This window comes from Prunus avium, chromosome 7 (genome assembly GCF_965620075.1).
Source record: "Prunus avium chromosome 7, drPruAviu1.hap1.1, whole genome shotgun sequence".
NCBI lineage: Eukaryota > Viridiplantae > Streptophyta > Magnoliopsida > Rosales > Rosaceae > Prunus > Prunus avium.
Genome location: NC_142290.1, coordinates 26,587,644 through 26,604,731, shown reverse-complemented (window position 1 = coordinate 26,604,731; position 17,088 = coordinate 26,587,644). Strand labels below are relative to the sequence as shown.

The 17,088-nt window shown below is 36.6% G+C and overlaps 1 protein-coding gene across 1 annotated transcript; it reads right to left on the bottom strand.

Annotated features, from left to right (window-relative positions):
• Positions 1-310: 310 nt before the first annotated feature.
• On the bottom strand, positions 311-1,470 carry LOC148293243 (uncharacterized). The gene is made up of 2 exons (XM_088255946.1): positions 1,111-1,470; positions 311-997 (listed from the first exon to the last, which is right to left on the bottom strand). The coding sequence occupies exons 1-2, from the start codon at positions 1,468-1,470 to the stop codon at positions 311-313; spliced, it is 1,047 nt and encodes a 348-aa protein (XP_088112072.1).
• Between the last annotated feature and the right edge of the window lie 15,618 nt (positions 1,471-17,088).

Genomic DNA, 17,088 nt, shown 5'->3' with positions numbered 1-17,088 from the left:
TTTGATCAAGTGAGATAAAATTCACAAAAGAAGTCACCTAAGGGCTATGCAGTTACAAAGAGAACAGAGAAAACCAACAAAAGCAGAGCCAATTCAATGATCATGTTAATAATACCTTTGTCCAGAGCCAATTTCAAATGAAAAAATAAACTCCAATAAATTTATATCTTTCACCTACATAACTAGTAAACAATCAAATAATAATAATCTGCATAATCTTCATACGATTAAATACATAATAGTCATACTACCAAAAGAAGAGATATATAATCTCTACAAAAGTCATTCACCCATTACTCATCAACCACAATCACTGTAAGCCATGCTCCATAAGATTAAATACATAATCTTTTTTTTCTTCATCAATCATGGTAAAGAAGACCCTCAGCAAATCGTGCTCTTTGGCTAAAATGTTGGTGATACGAAATACTTGCAAAGGAGATAGGAATTCTATTTTCCTCAATTCACCACCAAGGTTAGCTTGCATATCAGCAAGATCCTTCTCTGTGGAAAGAACATTAACCAAGCTTGCAAGCTGAGGTGCCATTCCTGCTACAGCTTCAGCCATAAGTCCAAATTTGTTAGACATTTCATTCAAAGCATTTACCTTCCTACGAGGATTATTTGGACCACTTGCTACATCTTGTGCGGGTCTCTTCTGTTGGGCACGTTGTTGGGCACTTGAGGGTTGGGGGTTTGGTTGTGTAAAGGTTGTCTCATCATCTTCCAAATCCTCAACATCCTCAAATTGAGATCCCTCATATTCTGAACCCCCATATTGTGACCCACCATCAGGATGTGAAAACATCTCCTCAATAAAGTCATCACCCACACTTCTATTCTTATGAACACTTGCATCATCTCGCCTAACGTCTTCTTCATCATCATCAGCATTTCCAGCATTTGTTCCAATAGCACGATCTTTTCCGTATATCTCTCCAAGTGCATAGTAATGTGGAAACGACTTGCCATACAAACCACTTGCATCCTTTTTGTTCTACAATTACAATATATATCTGCATTAGTATTCTTAAATAAATATTAAAGACATAGCATAACATATGTATTTTTTAATTCAATACGCCCATAATAGGATATGCTTAGATTTACCTTTGCCCATGCATCAAATACACTTTTCTCACGTACCAACATCATCTCCTCTTCATTCCACCCAAAACCACTTTGAGATAATGCGTCAGCTAAAGCACCATATTTTCCCTTCAAAGTCTTCACCCTTGATTCAATATGGGGTGATGCCTTCAACCTAGAATTCGGAAGTTTGACTTCTAGCATAGTTTCTAATTTATTCAAGTATCCATTTTTAAAGCCTGAGTCACCTCGCCAATTGGTATTCTGATGGAGTTCCATCAAGCATTCCATCAATGTGTTATCCTCCTTAGTTGTCCAATAGAGCTTATTTTGTCCCCTTCCTCCCTTTACTTTTCCACTTGAAGTAGCAGTAGAACTCATGACGATAAATGATCTACTACATAAATAAACAAAAAAAAAAATACATTTTTTGAATCAAAAGGCATGACAAGCAAGCAATGTCATATAACAGATGTTGTCAATGTCAAAGGCATGAAAAACAATCAATCTGCTACATAAGTGATGAATAACATGTAATTATATTGAAATTTTTGAATTTCCAGCTCTAAAAAATGAATGAATGAATGAATAAAAAGGTTCTTAAAAACACAGGAACTCACATTAGTTGTTCATATTCAATACATTACATAAGCACAATAAATAAATAATGTCTTGAGTACATTAAATAACATGATAAAAACAAACAAATAATGTGTTCATCACATGTCTTTATTCCCTATTTCCATTCCATGTATTCCACATTTCATTTGCAAGGTTTTGCCTCCATACACTCCACTCGTCTGAGGACTCAACTGTACCAATGTAATCATTTGTTTCCAAAGTTCCATCTACAAGCTGATTGTCCACTTGATGTTCAATAGGATCCAAAGCCATCTCTCTTCTTATAAAGTTATGGAGCATACAACACACAGAAATTATACGACGTTGTGTTATAATATCATAAAAGGATGGACTCCTAAGAATTGCCCAACGCATTTTTAATAAACCGAAACACCTCTCAATAACATTTCTAGCACTCGAATGTTTCATATTGAAAAATTCATTTGGTGTCTCAGGTCGATGGCCATCCCTCCAATCATTAAGATGATAACGTTGTCCTCTAAAAGGTGCAAGGAAGCCTGTTCCGTTGGTGTAACCAGCATCCACTAAGTAATAATAACCTAATGTAAAAACAAAACAGTAAGAGACATAAACCTAAAGTGATATTTTATGCATAACGGAAAATGCACTAAATTAAAAAATTAGTTTTTAAATATTACCATTAGGGACTTTTAGTCCATTCCTCCTACTCAAAGCATCTTTAAGGACTCGACTATCATGTGCAGAACCCTCCCATCCAGCCAAAACATATATAAACTGCAAGTCTTGAGAGCAGACTCCCAAAACATTCGTTGCTATTTCACCCTTCCTTGTTCTGTACTTTGGTTTCTCTTGTTCCGGTACCTTCACTCTAATATAGGTTCCATCTAATGCTCCTAAACAGTTCTATATTAAAATATAAAAAATTATTAATAAGGTTCTTAAAAGAAAATAAGTATTTTTGTTTTGAATAATTTCATAGCTATAAATAGTGCATACCTTAAACCACTTCCACCTATAGTCTGTTGAGTTCTCAGGTATGGGTTCAGGTAATTTCCAGAAATCCTTTTGGCATCGAATCATTGCCTTCAAGCACTCATGAAAATATTTACTAACAGTTCGTCCCGATCTAGTAAAATTAAATTTTATGACGCGATTCTTATGATGGTGTGCAAGAATATTTAAAAAAAATTGCAACCATCTCCTCTGTGGACATGTTTCGGGTCGATCGTAGTTCTCCTTTAGTGACCAAAATTTGACAAAGCTTATGAAAAGATTGTCTATCCATCCTTAGTTGGTCAATACATGTAGTATCACTCTCATAAACTAGTCCATGTAGGTATTCTAGTTGTTTGTAAACTCTTATCACCGAAGGAAGACTTGGTCGACGACTTTTTCGATAAGCTAAGCGTGCATAGACATAACCCGCAACACATACAACAAATATTATTCGAAGGTAGACAATCAAAGCATTTATAGTAACACGCAGTTTCCTCTTTGTGGACAAACTTAATCGAGCCATTTGTCTACATGACATTAAAATATATATATATTATTCAAGATATCAATACCTCAGTATCTGAGAAAGTTGAATTTTAAGAATCTTACCAAATTTGGGATATGATATTGCTTCGCAAACGTTGCTTTCGTGCTCAACAAGATATACTCACAGTCACTTTTATTGACACCTGCAAAGAACCAAAATTGTAAAATTAAATATAAGCCTTTGCAACGTGTACAGAAAAACATCAGAAAGTTTCTTAGAAATTTTTTTCGGAAATTTATTTGGAACTGTTATTGAACTTTAAAAGGTAAGGAAGATTGGAGACAAAATCATCCAGAGTTTCCAAGAGTAAATAAAGAGAAATAACCCTTTTCACATTCTCCTTCAGAGCAGGTAAAGGCCTCACAGCAGCATTTGCATTCGGTGCTCCTGTGCAATAGAATTATTGAATGGTAGAAAACTTAGCACAATAGAATTATGGAATGGAAGGGAGTCTGTAAAAAATCTTGAATTATTTAAATCTACAGGGCCAAATAAATCACTTTGTAGTAATTATCTAAACAAAAAACAAAATAGATTCTTAGAATAGTAATTATCTAAACAAAATACATGCGTGAGTGTTTTTTATTTTATTTTAAGTGGCTGTATGGTTTGGGTTGTTTTAGAAGCAAGGCAGTGCGACTGGGATTATTCTAAAAGCAAGCCCCAAATTTTTTTTATACAGTTCTCATGACTATTTAGGGTTTGGGTTGTTTTGGAATTATGGTAAAGTGGTAAGGGTATTTTTGGAAGTTAATAAGGGAAAACATGAATGGGAATCGTATCGACTACCCCCCCCCCCCCTAGTTGATCTGATACCTGGTTTTGACGGGATGTGATTATGGATTTTGAGGTAGGGCCCACTTATTTTTTCATTCCTGATTGCAAGTAACGCAGGGGAAGTCAGGAATGGAAATCATTCCCTTTCCTCACATACCCATTACTGATACGTAAACATGCCCTTAAATATTTAGATTAGAAGCCAAATTGATAACTGAAACTTGTGTTTATGCAAGGCCTTGCCACTTAAGTTGTTAAGAGCAATACCGTTCGAATTTCGCATTCTCAATATCGATGGTATAAAAATAAACTTGTATTTGGTGACTTGGAGTTTGTATATTTGGATTCCTTAATTTGTGAGGATGAGTATGGATTTGCATGAACATGATTTGATTTGAGTTAATTGGTTTTTTTTTTTCTTTTATAAAAGAGAAACTTCATTAAATAAACTTCACCAATACAATCAACGACATCAACATCACATCTAAAGTATCAATCCCAACAGGGCAACAAACTAACATGTTACAAACAAAACTAAAGCAGACAAAAGCCACACTAAAACTACTAGCCAACATTACCACAATTAACCGAAACCTTAAAGCAACCCAAGTGCCTAAATGAACCCTACCACCACCACCTAAAGAAGCGTCGTTGAAGCCACACCCACCACCGCATCCGTTACAAATTTGGGGAAAACATGGTTTCTAACGATCTACACACGCATAAGAGCGAACTAATAAATGAAAACAATAACCCTGGTAAAGAACAATTGGATGATTTGCAGCAACCTCCTTCAAATACGATATCGGCTAAAATTTAGAGAATATGAGCAATGTTAGAGATTGGTTTTGGGAGAATGGTTTGATTGAGAACTGATAAAAGAGGTGATGAGGAACTTCAATATAAGCATGGCTCAGAAAAAATCACCACAAGGGACTTCTTATTCAAACGCCCCAATGCACTTATTCACTGACCCAAAAGAAAAAATGTGACAAGAAATGAGAGAGAGAAGGGGTAGTAATGCTTCTTCATCCTCCCCCCACTCTATAGAATTCTCCTTTTTCTAGTTTATGCTCATATAAAAAAGCATCAATCTTGCAGAGCTTTGATCAGGCTAGCTCTATTGAAAATCAACTTTGCGGAACTCCACTCAATAATGATTGCATTATTGCCTTAGGTTTATAATTGCAAATATTCCAATAAATAATTATAATTAAATACATGAAATGATATGTGCTATATGTGCACTACTGCCTTTATAATTAATTGCAATACTCCCTTGGACTCTAATATGAGTTATATATATATTATTTTTATTTTAAAGAAATCATAGGTTCTATATGTGTTTAAGGAATAAGATAATTTTAATCGAACGTGTGTTCCCTCATGATAATCGTAATGTTCAAATATTTATATTTAAAAAAATATAAAAAATATGAAAAAATCTCTATAAAAAAAACCCCTAACAAACCCATAATATTTTTTTTCAATGAGATAGACTTCAAAAAATAATTCCCAACTTAGCAAAAATTAATAATTTAAAGGTTTCAAATTCTCAACTACTCTGTCACAACACTACAATTTGGATTTTGAGATCTTACATAGACAAAGAATAAAAAAAGTGTGAGTTTTTGAGTGAGAGATTGAAGAACAAAGATAGGAAGACTGATAATATGAGAAAAGACGGATGCGTGGAACTGATAAGGATTAAATTTTAGAGAGTCTCTCACGCCCCAAAATCATACCAAAATTCACTGAAAGAACAATTAAGTTAAACTCTTGAACTTGCTCAATTAGAACTACCACGATCTGCGATGTTACCAAAACTAAACATAAACACTTCTATTTCCACATAGTGTATCCACTAGTACAACACTACAATTTAAAGTCTCCCAAAACAAACAGATCTTCTAAACAGTAGCCAATACATCACCAAAAGAGTCAATCTTCTACTTCGAGCTAATATGAATCGGAAGGGAAAAGGGTGAGCTACAAAGCTCAGTAAGCAACTATATATGGCCACAAGTGAGTGTGAGAATCACAACTATACAATATCTGAAAATGGGACTAAAAAGAGTACAGATTCATAGTCAAAATCAGAGAAACAATAACAATGAGATAGCTTCTATAATCCTCGTTAGGGTTTCAAATCAGGCCTCATGGTGGTTGCATGGGCCTTATTATTAGCCGGCCAAAGGTCTTGACTCCTTCAAAAGAATGCACAAATACTGTAATTCAGAGAGTCTAAATTAACCACAAGTTCAGATGCTATTTAACATTCAATTATGAGTTCCTTTAACAATCAAATGATGGCAAATATAGCTGAAGTTACAATGGTACAATGTTGTGATATCAGTAGAAACAATGAAATCCTGAACAGCAACTCAATACCAAAGAAACTAAGATATTCAGAAAGATGGAAGCAAAGCAAAGCAAACACCATAATAGATAACTTACCTGATTCCATAGGCTGAAACTATAGTCTCCAAAACACTTCAGCCTCTTCTTAATGGAGCAAGCAATCCTAGAGCTCTTTAGCTTCTGTTCTCTTTTTCTCTAACAACCTGGAGCTATGTTTTCATGCTACCTATAGTATGTGCAGAGACAAGCAGAAGCTGGAGTGTGTTAGTGTATAAGCATTGAGCTAATATGAGTTTAGGATTAATAAGCCTTGTATTTAATTGTGTATTCACTTTGTCTTAGAAAATGACAAGTGTAAGGCTGAGATGTAATATTGCTTGTGTGCATCCAGCTAAGGCAAAAGCTTTTGTCATACATGCTAAATAGAAGAATATACACACATTGCTCTCTGACTTGGAGAGTAAGCAGAGCATTTAGACAGATTGCATTCTTCCATTTTCTCTTTGTTCTTCTCTCTGCAAATATACTCAATTGAAACCCAGCTAAAGATTGAAAACACTAACATGGCCTCAGAGCCTAGTTCGATCATTTGAAAATCTGGGCGTACACTGTGTTGCAATTGAGCTACATTCAAGCTCGTTCTGGTTCAGGTGAAGTCGCTGGAACTCCATAGATTCCGGTTTAGTTTTTTATTTGAGATTCATATCATCTAAGCTAAGAGATGGCTAGATCTGGAAGTTCTGAGGTGAGAACTCCGATCTTCTCTGGTGAGAACTACGAGTTCTAGAGAATCAAGATGGTGACGATCTTCAAATCACATGGGTTATGGAAATTGGTTGAAAAGGGGGTTACGACCTCAGATCCAAAGAAGAAGAAGGCTGAAGGAAGCTCAGAAGAGGTAGATGATGAGAAAACAGTGGCTGCCTATATGCAAGATGCAAAAGCTCTAGGTATTATCCAGAATGCTGTTTTAGACTAGATTTTCCCACGAATTGCCAATGCTGAATCAGCTAAAATGGCATGGGATTTGCTGTATGGAGAGTATCATGGTGGTGATCAAGTAAGGTCAGTAAAATTGCAAAATCTGAGGAGTGAATTTGAGTATGCTAGGATGAGAGATGATGAAACTCTATTTGGTTATCTTACTAAACTAAATGAACTAATTAATCAGATGAAAACGTTTGGTGAAAATTTGTCCAATGAAAGACTAGTATAGAAAGTTCTAATTAGCCTTAGTAAGCCATATGATTCTATCTGATTGGTTTTTGAGAATACAAAGTGCTTGGAGACTGTAGAATTGCAGGAGGTTGTAGCAATTTTGAAAAGCCAGGAACAGCGTTTTGATATGCACACTGTTGATGCTACTGATAAGGCATTTGCCTCCTTCTCTGTGAGCTCAAAAGGGCAACAAAATAAGGGTAACTCTCAGTCCAGTGGTCCTAAGTCCCAAAAGAATTGGAATCCTAAGGGGAAACCATGGGAGTCAAAAGGAAAGTCTCAGCAGAATAATCCTGCACCAAATCACAGCTTCAGTTCATCACAGCTGGCAAATCAAGAAGCTGTGAAGCCTCAGTGCAAACTGTGCTCTAAGTACCATTTTGGAGAATGCAGATATAAGGGCAAGCCAAAATGTTACAATTGTGATAGATTTGGTCACTTGGCTAGAGAGTGCACTGCAGGAAAATCTATGCAAAAGGCTAACTGTGCAAATCAAGTGGAGGTTTCTGGTAACTTGTTCTATGCTAATAGTGCAATTACTGAGGTCAAAATGAATGGGAATTGGTATATTGATAGTGGTTGTAGCAACCACATGACTGGAAATGCTGAGCTGCTTGTTGATGTAAGGACAAATGTGTCACTGGAAAGGTACAAATGCCTACTGGAAATCTGGTAGATGTTGCAGGAATAGGCTCATTGACGATTGACACGGGTGCAGGCAGAAAATACATTAGGGAAGTCATGTTTCTACCTGGTTTGAAGGAAAATCTGTTGAGTGTTGGATAGATGGATGAACATGGGTATTATCTGCTCTTTGGTGGGGGTATGTGTTGTATTTTCGATGGCCCTGCACTTGACAAACTGGTTATCAAGGTTAAGATGAAAAACAATAGGTGTTATCCTCTATCCTTAATGCAAAATGATCAAATTGCATTGAAGGCTAGTGTGACTGAATGTACCCAGACTTGGCATAAGCGATTGGGTCATCTAAATCTTAGAAGTCTCAAACAACTAAGAGAAAAAGATATGGTTCATGGTCTTCCATGCTTGGAAGAGATTGATGGTGTGTGTGAAGGATGTCAAATGGGAAAACAACACAGAGACTGGTTTCCAAAAGGACAAGCTTGGAGAGCTAAGTATCCTCTAGAATTGATACACACAGATTTGTGTGGTCCCATGCAAACTGAATCAATTGCCGGGAACAAATATTTCATGTTGCTTATTGATGACTGTACTAGGATGTCATGGGTGTATTTCTTAAGATACAAATCTAAAGCTCTAAACTTCTTTAGAAAATTTAAGGCCATGGTTGAACTTCAGTGTGGATATAAGGTGAAGTGTTTGAGAAGTGATAGAGGGGGAGAGTTTCCCTCAACTGAATTCAACAAGTTCTTGGAATCTGAAGGCATACAAAGATAGTTATCCATTGCTTATACTCCACAGCAGAATGGGGTAGTGGAGAGAAAGAACAGGACAGTTGTAGAGATGGCCAGGGCAATGCTTCATGATAAAGGCATGCCATACATGTTGTGGGCAGAAGCTGTACAAATAGCTGTGTATATTCTGAATAGATCACCTACAAAAGCTCTTGAAAACATAACCCCATTCAAGGCTTATAGTGGCAGAAAACCAGGTATTGGTCATTTAAAAGTGTTTGGTTCACTTTGCTATGTGCATATACCAACTGAAATGAGACAAAAACTTGATGCAAAGAGTGTCATAGGTGTGTTTGTTGGATATGCAACATGTGAGAAGGGATACTTGGTATTTGATCCATGTACTAAGAAGCTAATTTTGTCAAGGGATGTGGTCTTTGATGAAACTAAGTCCTAGAATTGGAAAGAAACTTCAGAAAATTCTGTTGCTGTGACTTATACTCAAAACCAACCGGAAAAGGTGATTAACGTGTCTTCACATGAGTTGATTGGAGTTGAAAGAAGTTCTTCTAGCTCCTGCACTTCTTCACATGCTGAAGAACAAGAGAATGTCACACATGAGTCTGCACAGATCACACAGCCTTATGATCATACACCAGTAAAATGGAGGAATATAAGTGATATTTTGGCACAATCCATTGTGGAACCTGAAAAATATGAAGAAGCTGCTCAAGATAAAGCTTGGATAAAAGCTATGGAAGAAGAATTGTCCATGATTGAAAAAAATGGAACTTGGGAGCTTGTAGACAGACCAAGTGATAAGCAGGTTATTGGTGTGAAATGGGTGTTCAAAACCAAGTTGAATTTGGATGGCTCAATACAAAAGAACAAGGCAAGGCTGGTTGCTAAAGGGTATGTACAGAAACCAGGAATCGACTACAATGAGACTTTTGCTCCAGTTGCTAGATTGGACACAATCAGAACATTGATTGCTCTTGCTGCACAAAGAAGCTGGAAGCTATATCAATTGGATGTTAAATCTGCATTCTTAAATGGGAAATTGCAAGAAGAAGTGTATGTTGATCAACCTGAAGGGTTTGTGATTAATGGCAAGGAAGATAAAGTCTATAAACTGCACAAGGCTCTCTATGGATTAAAACAGGCACCTAGAGCCTAGTATGGAGACATTGACAGTTATTTTGCTAAGTGTGGGTTTGAGAAAAGCTTAAGTGAAGAAACTCTCTACACTAAGACAAGGGGAGAAAAGAATATACTAATAGTCTCCATATATGTGGATGATATTGTGTATACTGGAAACAATCAAGAAATCCTAGATAAATTCAAAGAAGATATGAAGGAGAAGTATGAGATGACAGACTTAGGACTTCTTCATCATTTTCTGGGAATGGGAGTGATTCAAACAGAATCTAGCATTTTCATTCATCAAAGGAAGTATGCCTCTTCCTTGTTGGATAAGTTTGGATTGAAAGATTGCAAATCTGTCTCTATTCCTCTTGTTGCTACTGAAAAACTAAGCAAAGATGATGGGAGTGGTGCAGCTAGTGAAGATCAATATAGAAGAATTGTGGGAAGTTTGCTATATCTGACTGCTACAAGGCCAGATGTGATGTATGCTGCCAGTTTGTTAGCTAGATATTGTTGTGTAGATACAGCTGCACCAAAATGGATTCAGTTGCATCCTCAACTTGTGATACTCGCAAGTGCACGAGCCGTTAGGTAGTATAGCATATGTAAGTGCGAGGTCGATCCCACGAGGATTGGTGATTGAATGATCCAATTCATTTCCCTACACAAAACATAAATGAAAACAAAAGGAAATAAATAAAACAAGGAAGAAAGAAATAACTAACTCAAGCAGATAAGTTCCCAAGTTCAATTTAGATTAATGGATTGATTCTAGCTAAAGTATGATTAAGCCATGGTGTGTGGTCATAACCTTGTGTTCCTAATTCCCTAATTTGATCATTTGTTGTCTAACCTAAAATTAAGCATTAGGAACCCATTAAGCATAGAAGAACATTTTAAACAACCAAGTATGTATCTAATCCCTGTTGTCGAATGTCCATACATACTCTTCCTATTCATAGTTCAATTCGAATTAAAGCATGGTGTATACTCTTAATTCAAACCAAGATAGCTAACATGCAAGCCTAAATGGTGATCAATCATTCAAACTAGCATATTAACTTATAAGCATAATGAATAAGAACATGAACCATAATTGAAACTTGGAAACTAATCAAACTTGAAAAACTAAAGAAAAGAATTTACATAATGAAAAGTAAAGTGGAACTAAGAAAAACTTAAGGAAAATTTCAGCACAAAAGATTTCATTACAACAATTGAAAACTAGAAAATGAAACTAAGAGAATTTGAGGGAGAGAAGGGAAGGGAGCTCTAGAGAAGTGTTTGAGAGCTCCCCCCCTTGGGGTGTGTTTACAAGCTTGGGAAACCTCACTATATATAGGCCTAAGGAAGCTGAAAATCTGAATTAAGTATGGCTAATGCATACAACACTTTGTTTTATAAAATCTGAAATGGTTGATGCACTTCACTAATGCATACAACACTTCCATTATAAAATCTGAAATGGTTGATGCACTTCACTAATAAATCCCACCAGCAGCCCTAGCTCATCTTCATGTCACCATGACCAAGCTTCCAACCAGAAATAATAGCTCATCCTGAGGTCAGCATGACCAGCAACTTCAAGGGCTTACGAATTGGGCTTCCCTTAAGCAAATTAAGACTTTAAGCACTCAAACTTGAAGTTCAGAATGTCTTCTTTCCAGCCATATATCATTTGGGCCAATCCAAGGTCGGAGGAGGAAGTTAAGGCCAAAACAAATTGCTAACTCATTTTGCGCGCTGATAAAATCCATCCTGAGCATGGCTCTGTGTTTGCTAGGTAACAGACTCCATATTTATCCAATGGGGCTGAATTTTGGATATGTTATATTACACACCCATTGGAACAACTTTCATGAAGAATGTAGCCTCATCCGAGCTATGTAGGTTGCTGAAACAAAGCTTGCAATATGACCTACGAAACTGGGCTGGCAGGGGACTGTAGCCAAAATTGAGTTTGTCTTTAAGCTCTTCATCCATTCATCCAAATTAGGCCCTAACATGCATGGATTGCATCATTTACTATCCAAAGCCCTCATTATTACCTAAAGCTCAATGAACTGAAAGATAAACACAAAAAGGATTAAAAGCACAAGTTTAACTCAAAAACATAACCAAATCATAAGCTAGAAGGGTACAAAATGATATGTAAATATGCACCGATCAAATACCCCCAAACCTAGATTTTGCTAGTCCTCGAGCAAAACAAAAGGAAAACAAAGATAAAAACAAACAAGAAGTTAACTAGACCACTTTCGTAGGTAACTCGATTGCATTGAGCATATGCAACAAGCCTTTAAACCTATAGGCATCCCTAGTAGGAGGAGTTGTGTCTCCTGAGGGTTTAACAGATACGATACCCACAAACGTTTTACTGACTCTGTAAAACAAGGTAATTAGAAAACTTAAAAGATTGTTAGTCCTTAAGCAAAATAAAAAACAAAAACAAAAAAAAATAATAATTACATTAACAAAAACAGAACAAAACAAAACAAAAAAAAATTACAAAAATAAAAAGAACTCAAAACAATCTTTCCGAACATTTTCTAAAGAGAAATGACTCATGCACATGACTCAAAAGTTTTAACAATAAAAGCTCAATTTTAAACATTATTCACAAAGCGGCAAAGTTCAAAACATAATATGCTCAAAGTGTGGTAGTGTGATAGCCAAATGCAACAAATTCCCCAATCTTAGTTTTCACACAATTTCAAAGCACAAGTTCAACTTCAAATCTCACCAAAGTTGTCCTCTCACAAATGAATCACTCGGAAGAGGGCTATAATGCAACACTCAGTTATAAACATGAGATTAGAGTTAAACCATAAAGACTTAACTCGAAATAGAAAGATGAAGAACTTGCATTAATATGATCTCAAGAAGGATGCCAAACACTTAAAAGTAGAAAAATGAATGCAATTCAACCACATGACATTTAAGATCAATTTAGGTCTTTAACATAGGTTGTAATGGGGCCAAGGGTGTAAGGTGAGTAAGAAATGAAAGGTATGGATAAAACAAAGTCCAAGGAACTCAAAATATAAGAGCATAAAACAATTGTTTACAAGACTTCGAATCATCACAATGAGAATTTATTTTTCTTTTACATGATCAAAACTCCTTATACCTTCATTTACATTGATTCACTCCTTTCCTGAACAACCACCAATTTATTTTGAAGGCCCAAAAATGAAACCCAAAAATGAAATTTCATTCAACCACCACTTAATCACAACTTTTCTCTTTTCTTTCACCAATTGTGTGATATATATATATATTTTTTTTTTCTTTCAAAATGTAACACCCATTCCCTATGAGTTCCTTAGAAAAGTAAATATTTGTTTTTCGGGCTAAGGCGAGGAACTATAATTGGTAAATGAAAGAAAAGGTTTACATGTAGGCTCAATATGGTTAACAATGGAAAATCATGCTTAAGCATGCATAAGGTTAGCTTGAAAGGCACAAACGATCCAAAGAGGGCCTTAATATCACTTCTTAAATGTCGTGAAGTCAAATTGCATAAGAATAAATGACTTTTAAGTGTTCAACCAAATCAATGAATAATGAGATCAAACAACAACTTAGATGACAAGAAATTAAGAGTACGTGTATAACACTCATGAATTGAAGTACAAGGCTTAAAAGCTCACTTTATATGGTTGGTTATATAAGTCTAATTTATGCTTCATACAATTCTTTAGATCATGCAAATCCTTTAATTGGAAAATTATGAAACAAATGGCAAGTGTAAAGAAGGTTTCAAGCATATCATGCTAGAACAATGCCAATTTTTATTTATTTATTATTATTTATTTATATGAAATCCAATTTTCATTTAAGTCATGCAAACATTTATCACAATCTCATCGAATGTGTTCGGAAAGTGACTAAACAAAACAAGATTCAAAATAAGAAAGAAATTTAAATTATTATTATTATTTTTTAATTTTAAGAAAAACCAAGTTTACTTGCTAAACTCCAATACCCCCAAACCTAGAAATGAGCATTGTCCTCAATGTTTAAAAATTAGCCACAAACAATGTCATAACAAGAAATGAAAGGTACTAAAGTAAATATAAATCACAAAACACACTTGAATTAAAATACACAAATAAAATAAAATAAAATAAATAAAAATAAAAATTACAAAACAAACAAACAAACAAATAAATAAATAACGAAACAGTAAAACACTCAAAACAGTAAGCCCTAAACAGACAGTCTTACGCAAACTAAAACCCAAACGTTTGAAAGCCCAACCCCAAAGAAAGTTAACTCACTTTGAAACCAAAACAATGGTGAAAACCCGACCCACAATGAAATCCAAAGCCCACACGTTTTAATTTTAATTTTTTCTTAAAAAGATAAAACGTGAATTATGAGCGCAAAGCGGGATTTCTAAAAAGAGGGAATGTGGTCCCTGATGTCGTCTCATGGATAGTCATGGGCAGACTGAGCGAGACACGTGTTGACAGATAGAAGCGCCGCAGATTTCACAAGCAGAAATTACGGGCTCATGGAAAGGCGCGAAGGCTTTACTGAACGCGTCCGTTCAGAAAAGACATGTCGTGATAAATGAGTTGGGTATGGTTGGAAAGCGAGAAGGTTGTGGGACTCGAGGAATGCTGGAGATTCAGAAATGCTTAGACGCTGCAATGGCTAGGGTTTGTCAAAGACTATGTATATAAGAAGGAAAAAGATGGGGATAAAAACAAAACCACAAACTCAGAAACACAAAAGAGAAAAGAAGAAAAAAAAATCAGAAATCAAATGGCCTCATCCTACCCATTTTCGTTGGATCTCAACCTAGCTCCACCGACTCAGACATTGGGCCAAGCAGCGGCACCAGTATGGATGCCCTACTTTGGCTCCTCCCGGGGGCCTGTGTCTGTCAATGACTCAATACTCCTAGACAACGATGTTGCTATTGGAGTTGGCAGAAATTTAGTGACTCCCAAAGATATACGTGTGTTCGGGACAAGGGATGACAACCGGGTCACGAGTGATGCCCTGGCACTGAGCGTGCAGAGTACAGCATGTGTCGCAAGTTTGGGTCATCGCCTACTTGCGAAGTCCCATGAGGTGGAGGTGCTCAAAGCTCAGTTGGCGGCGGAGCGAAGTATGGTTGAAGATTGTCAGAGTGCTATAAAAAGCTTGAAAAGGGAAAGGTCAAGGATAGTGGAGGTGAATCGACACCAGCTAGAAGTATTGCGGGACGAGAATAAAAACCTATCAAAGATGGTAGAGTTGTATTCTCGCGACATGCGAAAGCAGCTGGAGGACCTAGACCGACCGGGTAAACGCAAGAAAGCAGATCACGAGAGTAGTTACGCTCAAGCTAAGATTGCGATCTTTGGGAGCTCAAGTGATGAGCCCCAAGAGGCTGTGCGTGAAGACCCAGAAGTGGACATCCAGACGGCCAAACTAAAAGCTCCTATGGTCGAGACACCGAGCGCCAAGAAGAAATGATTTCAGTTTTTATTTATTTATTTATTTTTAAAGTTTTTTTTTTTTTTTTTTTTTTTATATATATAAAAATGTTATGCTATCTCAAAGAGACGATTGACCCTAAATTTAAAGAATGACAATCAAACAAAAACACGAAAACCCAAACATGAAATTTTTATTAGTTAAGTAAACACACAAATAGCTGCTTCTTCTTTTAAGAGAAAAACTTAAGGATGACCAGTTAAGGGCCTCAGAAAACACAGCCAGGGGTTCCGGGAAGGTTGGAGGGGTCACAATGGTCCCGCTTAAAACCCGAACTTCTTAGACACCGAAGGTGCCGCCTAAAGAACTCCTAGACACTGTATAGACTGCGGTTGCTCACTGGAGTTACCAAAAATTTAGCTCCTTCAAAGAATATCCTATGAGTTTTAAATTATAAAACCTAATAAAAACAAAATAAATAAATAAAAACTGAAATAAACACGCAATTCAAACAAGAATTTAAAAGAAGAGATGGGATTCTTGCACCAGGTGTCCAAGACGCATCTTTAATTTTGTCTCTTCTTCCAACTAAATTCTTGAGAAACCTGACAAACAAGAAGAAAAAAATTGAAAAAAAAATAAAATAAAATAACAAATGAAAAAAGCAAAAACACAAACATCAGAAAACAGGGAGGCAAAAGTAAGTGAAAGTGTAAGCATGCTCCCTTTTAAAAAAAAAAACGTGCTCGCAATTTGCGCCGGAAATGAAGGGATCCGAGAGAAAAGAGCACAGGATAGCACCCTCGAGATCCGAAGTGCTTTCGGCTCCCTCGTCTGTATAAGTCTATTTAAACTCATCTCGGTGAAGTAGAAGAGCACCCCGCATTTCTTCCTGCAAATTCAGAGAAAAACATCAAAAAATCCAAAAACAAAACAATGGCATCCTCATGCACTCACCTTGATGATCTTAACCTTGAATTGTCCCTTGCGCCACCGAATGCGCAGATAAGGGTTCCTCCAAACCATGTCTTCCCAAACTCCACATATCATCACGGTACAGCCTCAAACTTTGCTGAGATGATACCGAACTTTTCTGAGGCAATGCCGAACAGAGCAGCGCTGCTGGGAGGCATGATTGGTAACAAGCTCACACCGACAGATCATCTGCATGTGGCACAGAGGTCTGACAAGGCAGCGGTGGAGGAGTCCCACAATTTAACTGTACTCCACGCGGTCTCGGCTACCAATTTGGGCATGCGATTGCTGGCGAGAACACGGGAGTGTGCCGCGATGAGCGAGGAAATAGCTTCCTTGACGGCTATGGTGGCGGACTTGCAGAAGCGGCTCTATTGTGCCAATCAGCACGTGGAAGCACTGCAGAGAAAAAATGAGGACCATGTGGAGTTGCTGCAGATTCTGCAAGTAAGAGAAAACAGAGGCATGCCATGAAGATGAAGATGAAGATGAAGAAGTTGTTTTTATTTTTAATTTACTTGAATGTTTTTTTGTTTTTTTGTTTTAAACTTTTTATCTTTTTGAATG

What these genes read in the sequence shown, in the direction of transcription:
- LOC148293243 (XM_088255946.1), bottom strand. Translation starts at nt 1,470, where the DNA reads ATGAGTTCTACTGCTACTTCAAGTGGAAAAGTAAAGGGAGGAAGGGGA. An exon ending in TATTTGATGCATGGGCAAAG is followed by an intron (nt 998 to 1,110) that starts GTAAATCTAAGC and finishes TTGTAATTGTAG; the next exon opens with AACAAAAAGGATGCAAGTGG.